This window comes from Leptosomus discolor, chromosome 4, assembly GCF_034619465.1.
Source record: "Leptosomus discolor isolate bLepDis1 chromosome 4, bLepDis1.hap2, whole genome shotgun sequence".
Lineage (NCBI taxonomy): Eukaryota > Metazoa > Chordata > Aves > Leptosomiformes > Leptosomidae > Leptosomus > Leptosomus discolor.
The window spans coordinates 18,875,087-18,900,822 of record NC_141394.1 but is presented as its reverse complement, the minus strand read 5'-3'; the positions used below and the strand labels follow the sequence as shown (position 1 = coordinate 18,900,822).

At 37.9% G+C, this 25,736-nt stretch overlaps 1 protein-coding gene across 8 annotated transcripts in view; it reads right to left on the bottom strand.

Moving 5' to 3' along the window:
* Positions 1 to 25,736, bottom strand: part of INPP4B (inositol polyphosphate-4-phosphatase type II B) — a 198,709-nt gene that overhangs the window by 110,842 nt on the left and 62,131 nt on the right. For 4 of the 8 annotated variants that reach the window (XM_086464575.1, XM_086464578.1, XM_086464576.1 and 1 more), the window contains exons 1-2: positions 4,287 to 4,346; positions 1,817 to 1,889 (exon numbers count right to left, since the gene is read on the bottom strand). In XM_086464575.1, coding sequence (XP_086320701.1) covers positions 1,817 to 1,889; positions 4,287 to 4,346 — 133 coding nt within the window. Of the gene's footprint in view, positions 1 to 1,816; positions 1,890 to 4,286; positions 4,399 to 13,466; positions 13,547 to 16,819; positions 16,871 to 25,736 lie in introns of those variants that run through there. The other 4 variants (XM_086464572.1, XM_086464571.1, XM_086464570.1 and 1 more) reach the window with 2 other exon arrangements.

Here is a 25,736-nt window from a genome sequence, read left to right as displayed (position 1 = left end):
TAAAAAGAGTGGGACTGACAAAACATGGAACTAGTGCCAGGTGTCAACAGGGAAGTGGAGGCAATGCTGGGGTGAGAAAAGGAAGTCACAAGTACAGGAAACAGACTGAAGAATAAGAGTTTATTAGAACAAACTTCCTGTGACTGAAAACTCTTTCTAATATCCTGTGTGCTGTCATTTCTTGCATATGCATCTGCAGTTCTGCTCTTTCCCCTCAACTCTTTTAAAACAAATGAAAAAAACAACCCAAAAAACCTCCATGGTATGTTTGACATTATGAACACTAGCAATAGTGGGTGGGGTGGGGGTTTTGGTCTTGTAGTTTGTGGTTGTACATGAGAGCAATAAATGTAGAAATACTAAGCACTGTCTAGATATACTATAGAATCATGTGCAAATACTCTTGACAAAGTGATCTAGACTTCATTATTCATAAAACTGACATCTACCTCAGAGGTTCCAACAATTACAACAAAACATACTCTCCAAACTACAGCATTCCCAAAAAAAAAAAAAAAAAAAAAAAAAAAATCAACAAAAAGCCCCAATCGAACCTACCAATGGAGTCAGCAAATTGAAAAAAATCAGTTGTGAATCAGTAACATTTTCTCTGAACATTAATGTAATTTCTTTAAGACCCACTTATCTGGATGACATACAGAATTAGAATCCAAGAATGGCTGCACTGTGTTAGACCAAATCATTCAACTAGCTCTGTGTCTTGTCTCCAAGAAGAGCCATAAATAGATACCTAGAGATGCAAGATAGTCTCCCCACCTCCAGCTATTTTCAGTTGAGGAATTTCCGGAGATAGATGTAGTTCCTGTGCATTTAGTAATTCTCAGTGAATATCTTTTCCACATATCTAGTCCCACATTGAACTGATGAAAAGAAATGGCAGTTCTGAAGAAGAAATTTTTCCCTGCTTCTGATCTAGTCTCAACAAATCACAGAAAAAAACTAGAGCATCCATCCACTCATGTAAAAACCCATTTTTTGTAGGTTTCTAGTGCTTCCTTCAGACTGCAAAGCCAGTCTAATAAGTCTGTCCTATCAGTAGGGTCATATGAAAAAGTTTCAGTAAAGGTTTTAAAACTTCAGTAACATTTCTCCTCAACTGTACGCAGCAAATACACAGAATTTTTGACAGCCCTGTGGTTTCAGATGACCAATATAACTTATTTCTGACATTGTTACTGCAGAGTAATGGAGATTCATAAACTTAGGCTAATAAAACTTTTATGGTCCAGCATATCAGCATGTAATATTTCTCAGTATAATGAAAGAGAAATAGATCTAGTTCAACACTGTACAGTCAAGCCCAGAGTTGACCCAGAACTGAGAATGCCTTGCCAACAGCTTCCTTCATTTTAGGACATACAGCTTCCAGATCCAACTGAAATTGCCACTTCATAATCTATGAAAGAGATTAATTTTCCAGGGTATTCAGTTACAAATAATGCATAATTACTTTAACGGAATGTCATGCAATGACATGACAAAAACTTATGAGGTTCATTCCATGCCCACTGAAGTCACTGACAGTCTCGAAAATCATCGAATGGTAAAGATGTAGGAGTGGGAGATTTTAGCAGTATTTCAGAAAGCATAATTGACATACATTTCTGAAAGTTTTCCTCACGTTTCTGAGTAAAATGATACTGTCAGATATGGATAAAGCACAAAACATTAAACTTAAAAATCTGTGCATCATTTGAGGAACCTTTTCAAGAGCTCTGACCCAAATCTTTGTGATTTCTTCAAGATCTAACATAGTGTTGCAACAGTCATCTTTTATGGTTGTTAGAATACTTACCTGCATTTAATGAAGGCGAGTTGTCTTTACCACTTATGCCTTCAGTGGCTGTACATTCACGAACCAATGCACACTACAAAAGAAATGCAACCACAAATGTAAAACATTGAGGTGTCATACGGAAATTCATTGCAGTTTGTGTCAGACTGAAAAACATCATTGATAATATAACTTCCCAACCCTTAATTATAATTTACATTTTTCTCTTCATACTTCTCTTCCAATTATAGCAGAGAAAATGGCAAAATATCATCAGCTATTCCATAATAAACCATAAAAATTCCATAATAATCCATAAAAAAAGGCTTCCTACCAATACAGTGGTAGAGGTTAAAGTAATTTTTGATAAGCTATGTGCTTTCAGAGAGGTTTGACAAGGCAGCTTTCACATGCACAGTGTCAGAAAGCACTCCGTGAATTATTAAACAAGGGAAAAGCAGGAACCACAAAGTCTTCAAATTGTGCTCTCTATTTGTGATTAAAGCAATTTGCTATACAAGTGAATTGGAATATTTCTTTTATAAGATTAGTGTATAAAAGTATAAAAAGTTTAGGGAAAAATCAACTGCTGTACTAGGAAGTATATTTTTAATGCTGCTCCTCCCCTAAGTCAGAAAAAAAAACTGATAGGCTCTAAAGGTGATAAGGAGCTCTGTTCCCAGGGCTTCCCCAGTTTCTAGATGTTCTGTTGCAGAGTTTGAAGCAAAGACCAAGACATGATATACTCTCTACCAGCTGATATCTCAGATTGAATTTAACTATCACCTTACTCTTCCATGATGAATTCCACTGCACATAGTTTATCAATGAGTTAGCAAACCTAGTTCAGAACTTACTTCTTTGAAGTAATTAAATAACTCTACATTCTCACAATCGCTTCCTCACTATGAACATATAAACCAAGACTCCATGATACAACTAATCCATAAAAACTAAAGACTCCTTTAAAGACCACAAAAAATACAGCTGTCACAAGGCTTGTCTTTCTTGACAAGTATTAGAACCCCCTAGAAAGATGCTATTAAAGCCTTCTGGCTCCTGCAAGCTAGACACAACTCATTAATAACGCCTCAAATACTTGTCAGAAGACTCATTGTACATGTTGAAATGGAAGAAAAGCGAAATGAAAGAGAAGGCTGAAAAACAGTTCATGTTGCTTATCTTGCAGAAGTTTCAAAGTACAAAACCAGAAAGGTTTGACAGTGTTTGTTGGCTTCTTTGGAACTGGTCCCACAGTCCATTGTTTTAAAAGGGCATTGAAGTCCTTTGAGAAGAATGGTGAAAAAAATAAGTGTAAAATCTATCCTCAGAGTTTGGCCCAAAAGCAAACTGTTTTGGCTAAGCAGAAAAGATATTCAGAACAATGCCCTCTTCTCCAAAAATACATTCTTACATGTTACTTCCAAACAAAAAAATGCAGTCCTTAATTTTACATTCCCATATAGCATTATCTAAAACTAGTTTTTTTCATTAATAAAGTGAATACATCATAGTGTATAGCAGTATACCATAGTATTAGGGCTGCAAATATTCTGCCAGTGAAAATGGGGCTGCAGAGGCAGAGATATCAGGAGTTGGTAACTCTGTACAGTTATGTCAGTTGCCATAAGTCAGGGACCCAGTTAAAAAGAAATTTTTACTAACTGCAAACCTTGATTTCCTCGTTCTGAGCAGTCATTTCTGAATCTCTCCCAAGCCCAAACCTCTTGTCATCACAGAGGAAGCCCATCTGTTCCACCCTCTCTCCTTTGGTTCTCCATTCCTCTCAAATCCACTCCCCCCATATCTCCAGCTCGTCACCACTGCTTTTGCCTGTGACAACCTGCCTACTTAAGAGCATTTTTTGCTCTTTCTGAGCCCTTCTGTCCTTCCTCTTGTCCCACATCATAAACACAACTCAGAATCCCTACACACATCCTCTGGTCAACACTGCCCTATGCTAGCACTCTGAGGCACCATCGCTGCACTATCTTCCCCGCCCATTGATTTTCCCCACCATTGCGTGTTCCCATGAAATGTAGCTGAACCTGCCCCTTTGCAAGGGGATTCACGTCTTCTTTAGCTTGCCTGTCTGTCATTCTTTCTAGATTTTCAGTATTGTGGCACGGTTGCACATAAAAATCCATGTGAACATGACTTCAAGGGCGGAAGACAGAGGAACTGTCCAAGGGAAAAATAAGTCAGATTTAGGGTGTCTCTATGGACAGTTTTTTGTTCAGGAGTGATTAAATATGGTCAGCTGAGGTCAAAATCAGCTTTTTCCTAAAGAAGGGGAGGGACTAGGAAGATGAGGATAGAGTATTACTCTGTACATTTTCAAGAAAATCTATTTTTAGTTTAGGTAGATTAAGTGTACATAATACTTTGTTCCAGAAATTTTCAATTAAGTCCTTAACCCAATTTGGAATTGGTAATTTAGGCATCAGTACAGCTGATCACTCTAGCTTTGTGCAATGAACTGAGCTTCTACCTTTTGATCCTGGGCTTCTGTTGCGATGTGGTCCGTTTCCCCATCCTGTAGCTCTCCCATCTTCACAAGATTGACTTCAATGGTACCAACTGTCTTTCCACCATCAGAAGTCCTGGGAAAAAAAACCCATAACATTGGGTCATCTGCAGCATCACACTCCTTCAGTAAAAATATCACCAGTAAATATTTAGTCCCCTCTCCACTCTGCGTAGCTGTACTCACCTGTATTAAACCCATTATTTACAATCATAAAGCAAATGTTAACAACAAGGCATACTGTATTTTCTCCAAATTCTTTATATCAATGAAAGTTTTCATAGGTAAGTGCTATAAATAGTGGAAGAATCCACAAACATTGCCAAGTTTTCATTCTAGACATTATTTTCTCTGTGGACCATCAGAAAAAGGGCTGTAACATTGCACCAATACCCCACTTAAGACCTGCAGTCTCACGGCAGATTACACTGCTTTGTTTCCTGACATAATCTGAAGAAAGGACATACTCAGTGTATTAATAAATGTCGTGCTAAAGCAAAATAACGAAACTAATCTGAACATCACTTTTCCTTTTGTAGTCCCTCTGTAGAGTAATTACTCAGAATCAGTCCCATTTCTTTAACTATGTGGGAGAAGATGATATATAGTTCCAGGTGAATTCCTTTATTATCATCTCCACGGATAGTTTACTTCCAATTAAGCAAAAATAAATAGCAATTCAGATTTACATCTCAAAAAAAAAAAAAAAAAAAAAGAGTACTGCTCATGACCTTTTCACCTTTTCGAAGAAACAAGCATTTAAACACCAGAAAGATAATGAATGCCTTTTCAGCTTTTACTGATAGCAAAACACCGAGGTTAATGGCACAGTCTACCTCCCCTGGCTTATTCTGAACAGCTGGATTTTTTGAAAGGAAGGAAAGAAGGGTAACAGATCATTTAATAATAATGAGGAAAGTATAACAACAGCCACCAAGCAAAAATCGGCAAAAGGAAATGACGAGAATAAGTTTAGCAGAATTGCAAAAGCACAGGGAGGAAGAAGAATGAAAATAAATGGGTTTGGGGCAATATCATGCATCATCTCAGATGAAAACTGATGAAGCAGGACAAAGGAATACATAGAAGAGGGACCAGAGGGCTGGCAATAGAAAAGAAAAAAAACTACTTTCAGAAAGAGTAATATTGGAAAAGTGTTTCCATTAAAAACTGTTCCATTCCCAGGGCCATCCTTGCTGCAAGAAAACATCAAAACCCCCGTCCACAGAGACACCCTTCCAGAACTTCAAAAACTAGGCCTCATATTACATTATCAAAGGAAGGAAAAATCCCCCATACACCCTTTTCCCCATGTCACCAACCAGGAGAAAGCCTGCAGTCCAAGAACCAGTACACTGGCGGGCAGGGCGTGGTACCACACAGAGGGATGCAGAAGGGCTCTAAGCCAACCCCCACTGCCTCCGGCAGCACCGACACGCATCGTCTCCCGCTCTCTGGCAGGGCAGGCCCAGCTCAGCTTTGCCGTGCGGCCTTCTGCCATGCACTGGCTTTCCCAGAGTACTCGCCTCTGCTCAGGCGAGAGGACCTTGTCTCTGCATTGAGCTCCCAAAAATTTACACAGTTTGTGTTTCTGCATGCAGCATAAGGACTTAATTAAGTCAGAGTATGCCAGCTCTTTACACTGACTAAAGTTAAGCACACACTTTAGTCTTTTCAGGCATGGGTACTTATTTATCACGCTAAATCAAAACTTCCATACTTTACACTCAAGCCCCAAAATAAAGCTACCCCTAAGCTTCAAATTTAAATAATTATTTTGGTTGCAAGCCATTATGCTTTAATACACAGCTCAGTAGAATACACTCATCTTGCAACTACACAAATTAAATATGTTCTTACATAAAACCTTGCAAAATACACATAATTCTTCATATTTTACACATGTCACTACTTTATTTGCTCTAAGCCAAATTAACTACTGACAATAAAATAAAGGAACGATTAAAAATGAACCAATTCCAGATAGCCTTGCAACCAAAGGAGGCTACATTAATTAACAAAGTACACAAAAGAAAAGGAATGAGGAAGAAGGGTTCAATGTCCAAAGGGGTTTCTGAGCAAAAATGCATAATAATTTTGAAATGCATGAAAAAGCTGAAGTGTCTTCTAAATGAAGAACATTACCCTGAGTTGCTACAGCTTAGTGATTTGACTTCATTTGTTTTCTCCTTCCTGTGCCAAACCAGCACGCGAACTAGACTACCTCAACAAATGGACTACAGGAGCCAAGGAGAAAGGGGGGAATACAACAGATGTTAGCGAATCCCATATGCCTTTAAAAATCAGAGTAAATGTGTGTCTATAAGGCTGAAAATTTTTCAACAGCTTAACATGTCCTAGTCAAAGTGTCAAGTACATGATCTCATTACCAGGCTGACTTAAGTATGCAACAGCACTTTGCTGGTATCCTGGTCTGAAAGGAAAACATTGCATTCTGTTGACTTCCAGTACTAAAATCCTACCCATCATTTTTTTAGGGAACACATATTTCTTAGGCCAAAGAGGCCTACAAGTCTAAGACAGACCTACATAAACCAGATGTGATTTAAAATTACATTAGGGTAAATTAATAGTATAAACAAATGTTGGTCAAAACAGAGCTCAGTTTGCAAATGAACTGATACAAGCCAACGAGGCATGTTGCTCGAGTAAAACAAAATAAAAATGGAAATGTCAGTTACGCTTTCTCAGTCCTTGTCTCCCTTTCTTTAGAATACTAAATACTCCCCCTTGTTGCTGTTAATTAGAGGCTGCTCAGTACTGCAGCAAGCACTGCACTGCTTACCTGCAAGAGTAGCAACATGTATTTGGAAGCTTTCTCCATACATATTTAAAAAACATGACTGATCTAATTTCACTTTATATCAATTTTTTCAATTATTTTCTTCTCAAAATCACTCCTGTTGTGGTCTAATACATATATAATATTACAATCTGAAACATGCAGTATCTGCAAGAGAAGATAATGCAACAAGAATAAAACTTAGCAATGGGATTGTTGCATGGTAGTTGTACTCCTTCCTCCATTTCTCTTATGTTTCCACATGAAAAATATGAAAACAGAATTTAAAACCAAAAAAACCCCAAAATTTCTTTTGAATGCTACTAGGAACACAAATCAACAAAGAGCTCTATAAATGTCCAGGGAGAAACCATCATTAGCCGTGTCAGACACTGTGAATTTAAAATACCACTGGTGCATCAGAGTCTTCAAACAACAGACATGTCATGCATTTAAAACTTTCAAGCAACATCAAGAGATTAAAATATCACTTGAAAGAAAATTAAAAGTGAGAAACAGAAGTGATGCAGTGGGAAAAATAAAAAAAGCCTAGAGATCACACTTAAATAACATAAAATTTACTTTGCATTAACAGAAACAGTATTGCGCATGTGCACACACACATATGTATACACTTCATGCCATTTGCCTGGACAGACGGGAAGAGACAATCTCACACATACACACTGTTCAACAGAGCATCAGGAGAATAATTAATTGGTTTTAGGATACTTCATCATGCATTAGGATAGAATCAGCTTATTTGCTGTAGTTTAATAAAGCTGAAAAGCTTGTGCAGGGAAGACTGTCCCTGCATCAAATTGCTTACACGAGACAAGAGACATTATAGACCCACAGGACAAAGGACTGTATCTTGACAAACCTGCACAGAGACAGTGGGGATGGGAAACACAGCAATAAAAATTAAAAAAAGCATCAATATGAAGAAGCCCATAACTGGCTCAAACTCTAGCTGGCTTATGGGGCTGAAAACTGTTGATATTTTTTTTTTAGCAGCCTGGGTCAAGGAGCACCAATCACCCGATATCTGTCCACGGAGCTTCTGCATTTTGAATGTGATCAATGAAAAGGAGACAAAGTGTTAGAAGAGTGATCTCTAAACCAGATTTAGAATCCAGTGTCATTGGACACAGGCTTCGGTAGAAAGCTGGCAAAGTTTTAGCCTGTCCCTAACCATTCAGTCCAATATGACTGCATTTTGCAGTACTCACTCCACCTACCACAGCCATAAGCCTGTGACAGACTGCACTCACCTAAGCTGGAGTCACCAAGGACCCATCTTCTGATGAACCTCGCGGAGGTGATTCTGAGCGAAATTATGTTTTGAACTTTAAAAAAAAATACTTCTATCAGTGTTAAAAGCAACATTATTGTTCTACTCGCTGAGCCAAACCCAGAGACTTCTGAAGCTGCCACGAAATCTGCTCAGGTTTAAAATCACAATTACTTAGTAATGCTTCTAAAATTAAAGTTTATTATACACATGGATTTTCTTATGATCCCAAGTCCTTAAGGATGACCAGGCCAGTGTCTCAAACATGAGGGAAGGAGCTAGCCAGCACCACCACAAGCAGCAGTAATATGTGCCCACCTTAAAACCTCTGGAGGTAAAAAAGTTGACCTAGGCATCCAGAGAGAAAGAAGGTAACAAGCTAGTGGTGGAAAATCAAGTGAGCTAGATGGACTGAGAATAGCAGCCATTTGCCTCCAACACTGTTCTCATCAAGTCTTGTTGCTGCATGTTGAATATGCAAATTTAGGCCTGCTAATTGGTTCCCATGGCCATACCTTTCTTCAAAAAAAAAAAAAAAAAAAAAAGGCTCAAGAATACAAAGAAAAAGAGAAGCAGACTGTGTATTTGCATAGCTGAGTTAATCATAAATAACTGACTGCCTGAAAAGCAAACTGTATGGCTTTCAGTCTAGCAAGCAGCCCCTTTCTCCAAAGCATAATACACAATAGATGCGATTAGTACAGATTAACATACAGATTGTTACAAAGTTATTTTCTCCACTGATGCAATATATTTTTGAAATGTGAAAGCACAAGACTATTGTACTTGCATATAAATGTTTATTCTGTGAATTCACAGTGGAGCCTGTTGCAATCAATACCATTTTTAAACAAGTCCGATGGTAAATAACATTCTGTTGCCTTCTAAGGTAAACAAACAAAGCTTTGTGCTGTTCAATTCCTCCTCAGTTTTCATGATTTCAATGTACTGCTGATTAAGGTGCACGTCAAAACAAGTTTCACCTCAACTGTCAGGGAGATTTGCCTGGCTTACAAAGCCAAGCCGTTTTTCACCTGCTTCCTGGGTGGATGACATGACATGAAGCAGCAAAGAAAATTTCAGGATGGAGACCACATAAAACTAGTTGCAGGCAGACTTTTACTGAATTTTAATAGGGAAAACCAATATATATAGTATATAGTATTTTATAGTCATCATTTGCTAAGGAAGTTATGCATATGTAAACGACTGCAAAAATTAGTGTGCTGCTTTCAAATTCTCTCTAGTTAGATAAACATTGCAAATGGAACTACCACTGAAGTGCAGTTACATGTCTTCTGGCCCCCTGAAGTATAATGTGCTTGGAGGACAGTTTTAGGAGGCACGCAAGTGGGGAGGACTGTCTTTAATGGAGTCTTGGAGTTATTTTTTAAAAATAACTATGGTTTATCTCCTTTATTTAAAGGAAATAGGTTTGGTCCTGCCCAAGACTAATGAAAATAAGACAGATAAAAAAAGCTGATTGATAAGACAAATAGATATTGTCCAAGAGGTCAAGTACAGTCACATGTTTAAAGAAAGTCTATATAGTACATAATTGACAGACATCCACAGGCACATTCTCTCAGATGATCTGTATAATTCATGCACTCCAGCCTAGTTCTTGTTTTTGTATGGCTGGCTCCATCGCAATAAAGTTCCTGCTTACAGAGGGCAAAGGATCCAAGTGGTATTGATATTACCCTAATTTCATATTGAAGTAGCCTACTTACACTTTTGTACTGTCTACTAAGAGGAGCATCTCAGACAGACAGACCTTGTTTTTACAGAGGGAACTATTATCTTCTTCCTTTGCTGCTTCTTACATGTCATTCACTGGAAATTATACCAAAATCACCCAAGCTAAAGAGGACCTTCCTGGAAAGAGGACAAACTACCACCACAGGGAAGCAGCTAATGGAAGTACTAATTGCTAGCCCTTTGCAAAAGGCCACAGACCTCAAACAAGCAAAAAAACCACATTACGCTCTTCTTAAAAGAAAGGCATGGCAAAAAAGATCCTCTAAACTGAACTTAAACTGTAAATCAACTAAAAAAGAAGTATTAATTACTACAATAGCAATCAGTATACCTAAGTCTTATTTAAAAAGAAAAGAGGATGCATGCTTGCTTTTTTTTTTTTTTTTAAATTGGACACACTGCAACATATAGTCAATATTAAGAAATATTCTGATACTGAATATGGCTTTTGTTTTATTCAATAGCCCACTTTATCCTGTTCATCATCACAACCCTCTGAGAAAGCTGGAAGCAACTGGCATTGCATTACCATTGCAAAATAAAACATTTAAGCCTATAGAAGGTACTTCCATTTTTATAAATTTCATATTGGAAACCGAAATCCCAAGTCTCTAGTTCTATAATTACCAATATTTACAGGGCACATCACAGAGCTTATTTCTGGATCCTTAAATCTCTACTTCAGAAAAAACAAAGGAGTATCTCAATCGCAGGCACTCCCTGGTAAACTCCCATCCAAAGTACATCAACAAGAATTAAACAGAATTGCATGCTCTGACAAGGCTCTTGGTATATCTCCAGTCCTCCTGAGGGGTAGAAATGATAATAGGGCAATTGGCGGAAAGCAAGTTTAGATTACAAGACTGCTCTGGTTAAACTGCCATTGAAGAAATGTGGATAATTTCTACCGATTTTGTGCTGCTGAATAGCCATAATCAGGAAACAATCCCACATTTAAAAGGTTAGGATATTCTTCTTAAAAAAAAAAAAAAAATTACACCAACTAAACCCTACCATTTCATGTCTCTGTAAGTTAATTTGAATCATTAGAATATTTGTCTTCAACTGTCAGCTGCACAAAGAATACATACAAGATTAAAAATACTAATTAAAATAAAATCTGAAAAGGCTTAGAGGTTCAGACGAAACTAACCTGGCAATCTGTCATCTATTGCTTATTAGTTATCCATCTGAATTTTTTGTTTACAAATTAGAAGGGTTAGATACAAAATGCTTATTCTTTTCAAAGTTCCCTGAAACTTTACATTCTGTCAATTATTATGGCAGCTGTCAGAGGCATTCTTTCAGATCAAGTTTCCAATATGTCAATCAGAGAGGCAAATTTTATCCCAAAGAACTTGAGATAACTTGAAATTCTGTAAGAACAGAGTCTTACAAACTCTAAGTTGGTAGGTGTTTACCTAGCCATGCATTTCCATAGAGAGTAGTCAGTTCACATTTTAACTGATTGGTTTTGTTTGTTAGAAAACAAAGTCATCTGCTTTTCAGGCATGGCAGTTTCTGTGTTTCGGAGAAATCAAAATGAAGGCATTTTATTAATTTTGCCCTGTAAATGACACTACTATTGTTATAATAGGAAGGCAGGTGCAGTAATAAACCCAAAATACTTCAAGAAGTTTCTGTTTCAAAAAAATGCAGCGTCCTTGACACAGTGACAGTACCACAACATTGCTGAATGGGTCATAGCTTGGGCCTTCAGCCAAGTCAAGGCTGGCTTCATGCACACAAGATAGAAGAATGTAACACAACTTTTCTGCAGCACCTATGTACACTATCCCAGGCAGAACATATACCAGTGTCTCCATTTTCCTAGTTACAGCTTCTTTCCTCCTTTGGGCAGTTCCTGTGCCCACCCACTAATCCCGAACAAGCTTCCATTGTGCTTGCAAAAATCAGCTCAACAAAATCCCTGACCTATACGAAATCCAATGAATTCATTCTGAAAATCACCACGCAAAAGATTTCCCCTAACCTTCAAAAAGTTCTGATTTGTATCTTGATACATCTTAAGCCATGCAAGTCAGTACCAGGAGTGAAAACTGAAGTATTTTCTTCCAGTGCACAGCTCTAAGAAATATCTGTTCAGCCCAACCCTAGTTTTTGAATACTGGCTCCAAGCCTCCTGCAGCTCTGTACCTTGTATCACTAGAGTTGTACATCACCACCCCACTGCCATTTAAGTTCAGCTGCATATAACAATGAGTTTAGGAGACTGTGACCAATATCACATGAAAGAAACCTTGAGTCATTAGGTCCACTGTCTTTAAATATGCCTTGTAACCAAACAAGCAAACTGTAGAGCATTAATTCTTTAAACCACACACATCAAATGAAACAGAGAACCTTATGCCTCTTTCTAAATGAAACTTTGAAAGAACATCCCCTACTTCAAGTTCCCTGCAATTCTTCCACAGGTTATCATACCAAAAACTTATTCATAGAATCATAGAATGGTTTGGGTTGGAAGGGACTTTAAAGATCATCTAGTTCCAAACCCTTGCCATGGTAGGGACACCTCCCACTAGACCAGGTTGCTCAAGGCTCCATCCAACCTGGTCTTGAACACTGCCAGGGATGGAGCATCCACAACTTCCTTAGGCAACCTGTGCCAGTGTCTTCTAATCTTACACACGGCAAGCTCCAGCTTAAGGAATTGTTATTTCATTTTGACTTTGTGCATGGTAGAAATAGAAGCACTTCAAGTTGACGTTTAATATACCTGAAGTAATATGGAGTTTCAAACACAGTCAAGCAGCAATCATAGAATTGTAGAATCACTTGGGTTGGAAAAGATCTTTAAGATCATCAAGTTCCACCATAAACAGAACACTGCCAAATCCACCACTAAACCATATCCCTAAGTGCCACATTGAAACATCTTTTAAATAGCCCCAGGGACTGTGACTCAACTACTTCCCTGGGCAGCCTGTTCCAGTACTTAACAACCCTTTTGGTGAAGAAATCTTTCCTAATATCCAATCTGAACCTCCCCTGGTGCAACCTGAGGCCATTTCCTCTTGTCCTGTCACTTGTTATTTGGGAGAAGATACCAAAACCTCCCTCGTTACAACCTTCTTTCAGGTAGTTGGTAAAGAGCAATAAGGTCTACCCTCAGCCTCCTTTTCTCCAGGCTAAACAACCCCAGTTCCCTCAGCCACTCCTCAGGACTTGTTCTCTAGACCCTTCACCAGCTTTGTTGCTTTTTGGATGTGAAATGTCCTAAGTTATTAACTCAACATGTTTTACAACAGAGGAAAACACTTACCTGAGGGTAAGGGTCAACTGTTGCTCCTTTGACTTTACCAGGTCTCCTACTCTAAAAGTTGTACAGCCCAGGAAGCTTCGCTATAAAACAAAGTAGAAACAAAACATAACTTCTCCATTATTTTTTTTAAGTTTTAATTGTTACTTTTTTTGGCCTCACACTTGGAAATCTTTCTTTGGTACCTCAAAAAATATTACATTCCAATATACTAGTTTACCACACTATCCAGTAGAAATTTTTTATACACCTGGAGCATGATTACCTGTAAATTGTTAAACTCTGGTTTTACAGGCAAGATCCTCTCTCCTTCTAATTAAGAACAGTCTGACAACATAACAGGTAAAATGTACAGCTGCAGGAAAACTTTCATTCAGTACAAGCATTTGCATTTTGCATCTTCTTCTTTCTATATTTCTAATTGCTAGATTACAAGAAACGCTAAGTTTTTGTGTTTTACCAAAGTTGTTCTTCCTGTGTTTTTTCCTGAAGCCTTAGGTATTACCACCTACATATTCTAAATACAAAGGTATTTGCTAGGAAGGTATTCTTACACTGAGTTCAGGTCATGTTTATTAATAGAAGTGTTATATTCCTCTAGTTTATGGCAGTGTTTGTAAGTAGTTGTTTCCTTTATTTCCATTGTAAGGTGGACCTATTCAGTGCAGTACAAGTGCAGAGAAACATGCTAATGAAACTAGAATGTCTAAAGTTAAATTAAGTCTCACCCTATATCTTTTCCTTCTATCAAAATCACCTTCACATATCATCAAGAAAATAGTGCAAAGAAGACAACAAATGAATTTTCTTTTGCATTTTGGTTATTTTTAAATCTCTGCTCATATCTGGCTGCACATTGCTAAAATCTCATTTGGTTAACTTAACCATCAGTAGTATTCTTCCTTGGGAACAACGTGAAAGAAAATATCAGTCTACAGCCGTCTTCTACCCATTTAGCTTGCAAATATACAACTCAATACTACTTGCTCTGAATAAATTATAATGAGATCATAAGATTATGTTGAATTTTTGCAAGAAAACAATAAGAAGTACACAAAGTTTGTTTTTATTATATCATACCAATTTTACTCTACAGTTGGAATAGCAAAGTAAAATTCCAGGCTAAATTAGATATGTTCTTGGATATACAAATTAAAGAAGAATCAAGTTGCTCTGAGTCAACACAGGCTGCATGCAGAGAGCAACCTTCCCCTTCAGGGAAAAAGAAAATAGAATTGGTTGCTATCGAGAAGCGTAACTTCCTCTAGTAAAAAAAAACAAAACAAAAAACAACCAACACTGCAGCCTGTTTTCTTTCAGGAAGGCCAGCTGAATATTGAGTGTTTGAATGCTAACAATAAAGCTCTACACTAAGATAGGTTTTCTCACATATAAAATGTATACAGTTCAAATCACAATTCTTAGTTTAGGCAAGTAGCTACACTGGTCTCCTACTTGGTAACCAAAGTCATCAGTTACGGCTCATTCCCATCAATGACACAGGCTCAGATTTCCTGTGTGTTGTTTGGCACTTAAGCAACAAAAGAAAAAAAGACTCAAACTGAGAGTCTAGGGAAGGTTGGGAAGTCAGTGGATTTGGGAAGTGCTGAACAGGAAGTAGTGAAGAAAAAGGCCTATAAGAAATATATAGAGAAAAATACCTCAGTCATAGAAACCAAGATCATGGTTAGTTTTCACTGCCAACATGAAACACGCACTTTTACAAGAAACACGTCCAGGTGTGACAAGCAGTGATGCACAGCCTTGCTAGTGTGAACACACAAATAGTTCTGTCTTCCTTTAGATCAGTCAACATGACAGTGTTTCTTCACTAAATCTCTATGGTGGGATGGTTAGCTCAGATTAGTTATCTTTTTACAAGAGCATATCCCTCTTAGTACAATAAGAACACATTCCTCAGCACAATGTCTATATAGCAGCCTTTATTCTGGCTTTTCATGGCATTTGAGTGCTTGTACTTGCAACCTTACCATTTGGAAAGAGGGAGATGGACATTTGGAATGAAACTCCCATAGGTTGGGTCACTTGGGGCTTCTTTCTGCAGCACAGTAGAACTACAAATCCATTTAAGAACCCTAAGTCAGAGTCCTCATATGATCACGGCTAAGAAGCAATTACACTGCTCTCCTATATGATCTAGGAGCTGTGGTCATTGTACCCACTAACCATATCCAAGAGTCATATGTAGTTTCCAGGGTCATAAAAGTAAAGATAAATAATTTTATGGGCTTTAAAAATTCTACTTATTTGTCTGCCTCATATTTTTATGCTTATTTAGAACAAAATTTTCTTTGCCTGCGAATGCAATTGGGAGTTATTTGCAAAATTAAATAAAATTGTGAATGATCCCGTGACACAAATGAAGAGGGTTATGCTAATGTTCAAGGGGTCTAATTTCAATGCTGGAAAATATTTTTTCCATACTGATTTAGATACAAATAGTCTACCGTGGGGCACGAACAGGCAGCCTGCAAACCAATCTAACTTTGCGCAAGTGACTTGGAAAGGCTTGAAAAGTAGGCTTTAAACAGAACTGCTGCTGTAATGCTAATTACAGAGTAACATGCTTCTATAATTTTACTAGTGGGATACTTATGATTATAAATCTTAAGATACGTGCCTTCAGTAGTTTGATGAATAACCTCAGGTAGCCAAAGAGAAAAATCTCTATTATAGGTATACGAAAAGTTGAAACACATCTATTATTTCACTAAGATTAATCTTGCTGCCAAAATACAGATTTTTCAAATACCAGCTAAAGTCCTGGAAACTACACCAAGGAAGTCCTGGTAACATAAGAAAGTCAACTACTTAGGCTAAAAATTTAAAAATCCAGTTATTTTAAGTCTTCGCAGACACAGGTCTGATACCTGCATCAGATCATGCCTGGTCTTTTATTCAGCTCTAGCAGGACCAACATTTCCCACTCCCATACTATCTGGGAGGTTCTAACCTTCCCAATACCTTTGCCAAAACTTCTGCAGACCTACACAGAAAAATAAGTCCTCCATGTGCTGCCAGTGTAATTTCTTAAAGTGAACCCAAAGGCAACTCCTACAGCAGAACTTTTTATACTCTGCACATGGAAACCAGAAGGCGACAGGCCAGGCTTACCCAGGCAATGCGATTTCAAGATCTCAGTCTCATCCAGATTTTCAAGAAATATGTGAATGGGATTACATTAATTGAATTTTTTATTCATTTAACTCAATTATTAAAAAGCTTGCCAGGCCCTGTTTAGCAGCTAGGAAGAACACCATTTCTCTTCACTGGGTGTCTGTGTCTGCTGATGAGGTTAAAAAAAAAAATCAATTCATGAAAAAAAATTTGCTTACTCCAACATCTGGCCTTTGCTCCTTGTGATCAGGTAGAACATTGGTGCGGACCTAAGAGAGGAAGAAAAAAAAAAAAGGCAAATGAAATATCACTTTTTTGTTGTTACTTTCCAATAAGAACGAGAGAAGTGCTCATGCATTTTTTCCTCATAGTTTCGACATTTTGGAGATAAACTTTAGGGTAGATATATATGTATATATAATTTAATAACAATTAAGTAATAATTTAAGCACAATATTTTCTGTTACTGTGGAGAAAGTTCCTCACCACTACCCATTTATCATTCTGAACTTTGACGATTCTCTAAAGAGAAAGGCTGTGCTCAGTTGTTCCTTTCCTAAAATCAGACTCTCTGGCTCTAAGTTGAATGCCAGAATTCTTCACCTAGAGTTATCATCTGGAACCAAAATTTTCAACCACAAATGAAAGAACATAGTACATTAAAAAGTATTTTCTCCAAATAAGTACTTGCCTTTACAGGCTGATCTGGACAGACTTGCAGATCCCCAGTCTCACACAATGTATGGCCCTGTCTCCTCATACCACTTTCTGAGCATTTTTGAGGTAACAAGTATTTGTAGGCATTCATAGAAGGAAAGTCTGTGTATTGTCCCCTACAAGCGACCTCCAGTCATCCCTGCATTTTTTGCAGGGTGGAGCTGTCATTGTACACAACTACTTTAATTTTACCAGAAAAAGTAGGGGACAACCTGACTTACTCTTCCGTATTTCCCAAAATACAGTACAGGTCTGCAGGGGGGCTTTAGGGTCTGTATAATTTATTGTTGAATGTTGGATGAGAACAGAGAATTGATTAAATAGTAAAAGTGAAATGGAAAAAGTATAAGAAAACCTCTGTAACAGTTCTCTAACATGGTCTGCCTGAGCCAAATCAGCCCACTGGATTAGCTTGCTGGTAAAATGATGCCAGCTTCAGCAACACAGAAGAGAGGCATGTATTGAGCATTCACATTTGTTTGATTACCTAGCCTAAATAAGAGATATCCATTTGCAGCATGGCACCACAAGGACAAAGTTTTGGCTTGATTTCAAAGTAAAACTCAAACTCATTTTGCAAATCTGTCAGCAAAAGACTCATTTTGTCCCATGCCCTCAAATGCATCCCTCAATTCTTTTGTTCTAGCTGCCACTTACTATACAAAAAGAAAACCCTCCTTTAAAACAAATATAATTTTACTTGTCTTTTATCCTAAATGCAACATGTTGTTAGAAAGAGCCAACCATAAATCTGCCAGAGACATGACAAAGTAGAACCATAGCTTTTCTCAGTCAGCTCTTATCCTTTTTCTCTATAGTGGGAACAATTTTTTTCCACAGAAGCCTGAAGACAGTAAAGAAATACTATAATTAATTTAATGAGGGACAGCATACTTCAGAAGTCTGTGGGAGTCCTCATTTGGATGTAATTTTACATTTGGATTTTTTCCACTAATATAATATTAGCAACTTCGAGGCATTTGGGTCTCTACTAGCACAAAAATTTCAACACAGAATTCACGTCTAAAATTTACCTGTAAATACTTCAAGTCACAAATGAAAATAAAATTACTGATATGTCATTGTTGGTGATACCTGTCTTACCCTTTTGGGGGCTGCAGAAATCAGGGGAGTAACTTACAGCAGATCTGTTTCTTAAAAGAAAGAAGGAGTACGAAAGCCAGGCCAAAAACTTGACGTCATTTTAAGATGCTAGCCTCAAAGAGGTAACATCTGGCCCAACACAGAAGCGAGGTATTTCCATTTTCTAATTATTATGAATATTTTATTCAAGAAACATGAACAAGTAATTTAAGACTGAACCTTCCTCTTCACCACTGATTTATAGGAAGGTGCATTTGTAACCCAGAAGCAGTTCAGCAAGTATTTTAAAACACATGTAACTGTTTTTGCACAATACTAAGGTGTGCTTTAAAGCAAGACAAAGTCCAAGTATCTTTTATGCTTATTGAAATAAGTAGAGTAAAATATACACTTGGAATCATAGAATATTCAGTCCTTCTTTTGCTGGAAAAAGTCTCAGTACAGGAGAACTTATCTCTGTTTTTGTGACCCAGTAGGGAAGTGGAAAGGGATGTCAAGACCAAACAAACCTACACTATAAGCCTTCCATATAACAGAAACACATTTTGTAATTACAAATGGAGTTAAATAAGTAAAAAAATTCAGATACATGAGGGGTTTTTTGTTGGTTTTTTGTTTTGTTTTTCTTTGCTTTTAACCACTTTATAACCAGTAGTCATACAGACAAATGTACATAAACACTGCGTTTGGTGGGATTGGCATTACACTGTGCCTCTCTCCTCAGTGAAATGCATTTCTTGTGAAAGGAAACAGGATTTTTTGATCCAAGTGTGCACAAATACACTTATATTTTAGAAACAGTTTTAAAATAATTATTAAAAAGAGAATTTGTATATGTGTTTCTAAGTACATACATGGGAGCTATAGTCTGGTCCCTTTCATATTGTCTGTTGTTGAATTCCCAGAAAAACCTTGCAGAATACTGCAATTATCAGAGTCCCATTATGAGATGTCCACATGGGCCTAGGCAAGCATCATTACAAACACCTAGTCAGACAGTTCGCAACCAAATAAAACACATAAGAAATAACTCAACTCTAGTCCCAATCCACAAAATGAAAGAGAAAAAAAGGTAAATACAAAGGATTTGAAAGAGCAAATATTCTCCCAGTATATTACCTGATTAAACACTGCTGTACTTTTCAAAACCTTGTCATAAACCAACTTTTCCCTAATGGCCCCAATAGTATTCTTAAAAAACTACAAAATATAAATACAAACAAAAAGGCAGATTTTAATCTTAAGCATCCATCATCCTGTTAGAATTTCAGTTTTCTCATTATTTGCCCTAGGTTTTCCAAAATATAAAACCTTTGAATGGTGAGTTTATTCAGAATTGGGGTAAGACCAAACTTCCCTGGAATAATACACATTTCAGCCTTACCTTCCCAGAGAAGGGATGTATGAAGAAATCAAAAAAAGCAAGCAAGACCGCCAGCTTGTAACCTAGGCCATATGCAAAATGTTTATACAAGATTCATGCCAGTGATTCAGTTTATAAAATAATACAGCTACCTTTATACACCACAGCTTGTCGTACCAGGAAGAACACTAGTGCACTAGAGTGGAGATTCATGATACGTTTTGTTTTCTTTAAATCTCCTAAGAAGAATATGCAATGAGTAGCTACCCTTATACTTTCTAGTGCATTTATCACAGACATATCTAAGTGTCAAATTTCTCTAGGCATAAATGCTAAATCCAGCTTCCATTAACTGTCCTATAATACAAGACAGATTTATATGATTAAAAAGAATATTTCTTTCATTCATGGCAGTCTAAGCCATCCATCCATACGCACTGTCAAAGTTCAGAAGACTGAATCATTATCAGTACTGAAACTTTTGTGCCTGCCCTTAAAGCCTTCGCATTTCATTTTATGCCCAAAGGCCATGTTTGGAAGGCACTTAGGCTTTGGACAGAAATAATGCTAGACTCTTTTCTCAGTTACTCTAGATTTGCCTCATCAAATCACCAGTGGCTTCCAATGACTTCCCCGTACTTATTGCTGTTGGCTGCTCAAATGCACTGTTACGTGCTCCCGGCAATTCACAATAACTAAGCACACACCACACCAGGCAAAGAGCAGCGTAAGAGACTACTGAAAGCAGTCACTGAAAAATTGACTTCTACTCTTTCAATGTAGCATCTTCCAGGAAAGCATTCACAATTTTACTCTCTCAGTATAACTCTGGCAGTGGTGTAAGAACACATGTGCAGACAATTTTTCCTTTACATTACCTGGAGGTGCTCTGGGACAGTGACCACCTGCACCTTTCTTTCCCCCACAGGTCCTTTTGCACAGAAAGCGAGCGCTGAACTCCGCTAACACAACCACCGTGGCTCCACAGACACTAGCTATGGACAGTCAGCCCCCAACCTCACCACCACCGCCTGCCTGCCAGCCACGCAGCACCACCATCAGAGTCAGGGAGAAACTGTATTTCTTGTAACTTTTCAGTCAAGGAAGTTGTAGCTTCATGTATAGGAGCTGGATGAGCTGAAAATGTTGAAATTGTTACTAGGTTCTTCAACAATATTGATCAGCTTTTATAGGGTAGATCCCATTCCAGTACATGCAGCAAATTCATTTTTTAAAGATATTGATGAGACTGTGCATTTACCAGCTATTTATTTTCATGATATAGATTAACAATTTGCCAAATAGTTCAATCAACATAGCGTAGTCAGCAAAATAAAACACTTCCATCAATACTTTGTTGGATACCTACTTATTGGATGGAGGACAATGCCAATACATTTCATTTTCCAACTCCTAGTACATAATTATTTCTAAGAGTCCATACAAACCAAAAAAGAAAATCTTTTGCCAATAGGCATGCACATGGTACTGCAGGGTTTACAGTTTCAATGGAAAAGTTGCTATGCAGAGACACTAACAAATGTTAAAATTAAATTAAAGGAGAAAACAAGTAAAGAGAACATAAGCTGTATCAACCTGACTGCAACACTTTTGCAGTGGTATAATACATATAAAATATTTTTATATAATATATTAATAAATTAAAATAATAAAATATTATATATATATATTTCCCTACTATATGTATGCCCCTGTTATTTGCTGTATACCAAATGACAGTTTCAGTTGTTTATTTATCTGAAAGGGTCCAATAGAAGGGCAGGCATATCTGCATATGGTTGGATACTTTTTATAGGCAGTGTTTGATCATGATTCTCTTGCAGAGCGTGGAGTCAGAATCATTCATTTGTGCAGCACTGAGACTATGTACTACCTCCAGGCACACTTTTCACAAAATAATACAAGGATAATGGAAAATACGAACTTCTCAGTCTCATAATAGTCATCATAAGCTGCTTTTCTTTCCAACTTCTCTACAACCGAGTATATTTCTCTTCTCTGTGCAGGCTGCATCTTCGTATGCTTTCTAGAGAAGAGTGCCAACACATCATACAAGATAAGCATTATAAGATCCCTCCCGCAAAGACTGAGGTTAACGGAGTTTAACAGCTTATGTAGGTGCATAACTAGGTGTAAGAATAATGAGCAGAAAACCACAAATGCCTTAAGTATTTGATTACAGATACGGTTTTGTCTGTTTTGACAGCTTGGGCATATGATCAGAATTGCCTTCAAAAAACTGAAATCGACAGATTAGAAATAATAGCTTAGTCAGAAACTCACTCTGTATTGAGTGCACCACAAACATGCCACCTCTGCAACATCCAGGTGGAAGCTGGAATAGACCAAGTGACAGAAAAACCTATACGTTATGAGTGCTTTGGGACATGCTATAGAGAATCAGATCAGATCCACCAAGGCTTATTGACTCTGCATAATTGCCAGCCATACCAGAGCTGTACTACCTTGCACTGTGCCTCTACGCACTGACCGTATCCATACAGCGGCCCACTGTAGCTCAGGTTTCAGGAGGAGGTTACAGCTTGGGTACAGGGCCCGACTCAGCATGGCTCACAGCTTCAGCTGCTGATGCTCAGTCTGCAAATTACCTAACACAACTAAGAAATGACTGCACTGAAGAAGGGCTAGGAGGAAAAAAAAGGCAGGTCCTGTTAGTGCTCTTTCTCCCACAAAGCACTAAAATCACATACACAGCTTTTTCCCCCAGTATGCTCCAAAATGGATATACACACAGCTGAAAATCACACATTTGAAACAGTTATAACAACCTCCCTGTATCTACGACTGTTCTCTTCCACAGCTATTCATATGATAGATAACTAATCGTTGAAGGGAAAGTCCCAAGTTTGATTTATCTCTTGGAGTCAATGTAAATATGAAAAAGCTGTCAAATCTATCCATATAAATCTAAATAATCTTTAATACGTTTTCAGTGTATGCAATGAAAAAATGGAAGGAAGAACCTGTTTATTTACCTTGTAACAGTACACAGCATGAGCACTAGATTCAATTTTTTTAACCTATTTGAAACAGGTGTTTTCCTCACTGAAAAAGATCTGTCAACCATTAGGTTACGTGAGAGATTAAAACTGACCCAAAAAAATGGTCTTTATAAATTAGAGATAATTAACATTTGAGTCTCAGCACCATTAAAAATAGATGCTCTTCTGCTACTAGTAATTAATTTGCTCATTATTGAAACTTGGGGTAAAGACACCCTGCCAGTATCAGTTGCTGCAGTACACTGCTTTTCAGGGAGAAGAAAAAGCCGTGTCTTGCTGCACCCAGTTAACTCTCAGCTAAGAGTTAATGCAGACCTATGCTGCAAAGCATTCTTGTTTTGCATGATGAGATCATCCTCCTTCCCCTTGTGAACAGCTGCTAGGAAAAATGACCTTTGCACTGTGTGTACAGTTTGCACCCATGAAGAAATACCTACAAGTGACAGTTCAAGCATTGCAGGGGTCTGAAACACCATCCATTCTCACCTGCAATGCATCTAGCCGTGACAGGGAAGTGACACGGTACTCACCCGCTCAGAGTCCCCCACAGTGACAAGTGCTGACTGACAGAAGCAGCATCGCATTGCAGTTTGGTTGGTTGCTTATTAGTCAACCTTTTTTTTTTTTTTTAGAGGTCAAATTTTTGCAATCATTATAATGACCACTGGTAGCAAAATAATGAATACAGACTTTTTCCTCTGTCTCAGTTCTTTTGAACAAAGCCCAACAATGTGAAGAAACCTTCTGTAGTCTTATATAGGTACCAAATATTCTAGGCATTTTGTCAGTTATAATTTTTATATAACATCATGCTTGAAGTCCTTAGTCACTACAATCAGCCAGTAGGCCGTTTCTCCCCCCACCCCCCCATCATAATTTCTGGGAATAACCCCTTTAAAGGCTGTTGCATACTGGGAACAATCCATAACATTGGAAGAGTAAAAATCCCCTTCAAAATGCTTGTGATGCCTGCTCTTCCCTGCTTGCTTTCACTGTGAAATAAAAGTCACAGAAGGCAAATTCTAGCTTCTGTCAGCAAGCTACTGATGGAGCATTCCTAAGCTTTTCTGGCTGTTCATTTATATGGGCCAGCCAATGGAGAGCTGTTACTTGCTCAAATCCAAATACTGCAGGCTGGTTATTACAATTCCACTATCCAAAGATCACTGAGATATACTCCACAACCCCGAAAAACCAGCAGTTAACTGCAGCCAGATGTTCCAACAAGTTACATTCCAAAAGAATACTCTCTCCAGAATGACTGAGAAAACAGGATGTAGAAATACCTATATATAGGCTTGTCCCTCACATTTTTCTCCCTCCTGCCCCCCATCTAGCTATGTATATTGCTTGAGCAAAACATGACTGATCTGGCAATCTCTCAGTCTGTCTGTTTGAGCATCTTGCTCCCCTGAAGCAGCAGACTACAAGCCAAGTGTTCAAGCTGGAATTTCAGGGAAAAATGCCTCCCTAGAATGAAAGTATTCAGCACTGCTCACAGGGCCTGAGGCAGCTGGATAGAAAAGAAAATAAAAATCTAATTTCCATGTGAGTATCAGAGAACCTGTGCCAAAAAACCATGCTAGAGAAGCCAAGGACAGAACTTATACTCCAACTACTTATTTCAGGGAACACTTGAGAGGATACAAGCCAAGGGTGGTGAAAAGCACATACAGTTGTCTGATGAACAGCCAGTCAACACAGTCTCACTTCAACATACAATGCACAACATAAATTAAGGCAAATATTGCTGGACCGATCAGATGATGAGCTCAAGGGCAATATAAAATTACCATAACACAATCTTCTGCATCAAAACTTGAGTAAAAATTGCACTATGCCTCTGAATAGCTTGACAAAGTGAACTGAATTTCCCATTTTTTTCTTTACTGAATAAACAGTCAATTTTTGAGCGTGCTAAAATGTGCATTTCATAATTTCTATCCACTGCCATAAAAATCACATTAAGTTCTTCAGAAATCTTTCTATAAATTAAACATGACATCATGTGCCCTGATGAACCAGTTACTTAAAAGAAACAAAGTTTATATTTGCATTGAGTATAGGTATTTCCAACACTCCAAGTTCCTCAACAGATTGCAACATTTAGTCAAATGGCAGAAAGTAATTCACATATTAAACACAGAAAAAAAAAAAATCTTGCCACCTTAAACAAGTCCAGACCTTTCAATACTCTATACAAAATATTCATCAGTTTTCTGACTCATAGGAGCAGCTGAAAATGAGAACTCAGAATTAAAAAAACCTCTGCAGCTGGAGCAGTCGTGTCCCCAGTACACACCCTCCACCTAAGTTCCCTCTAGAAGCTGATACTATCCCTTTGCCAACATCTGAATGCATTGGGGGCCTTAAGTTCAGTATTTTGAATGAGTTATTTTTATGTGAGGTACAGAACTAACAAACTATCAGCTCCCATAGAAGCAGAAAATTGTCATAAGATTACCCAAAAAGAAAGTTAAAGATTTTATCCCCCCTTCCCTTGTTTGAAGGTAACCTTTTAACACAAGTTTTTAAATTTTAAAACAAATGTTTTAGAGAAATTCTGCTCAGCCAATCAGTCTCCACCTCCTTCATTTCCCACTGGGTGTCTCCCTCAGGGAATTCCACCAGTGGCTTTCCCCTGCAGTTACAGCTACATGCGCTGCAGCAGTAGCATCACCAGGAAGAACTTTTGTGAAGACTTGAAATGAATAACATTGTTTCCCTAATGTCTGTGCCATGTTTACCAGCACTGCCCACCTGTTAGTATTCTGGACGTCGGAAGCAGATGTTGAGAGAAGCAGAGAAAGTTGCTTCAGCTCTACTATTACCTAGATCTAGCTCTACTATATGAAAGAATATGCGTAGAGCATACATTTTCTGACTAACCCCACTCCTCTCAAAAGT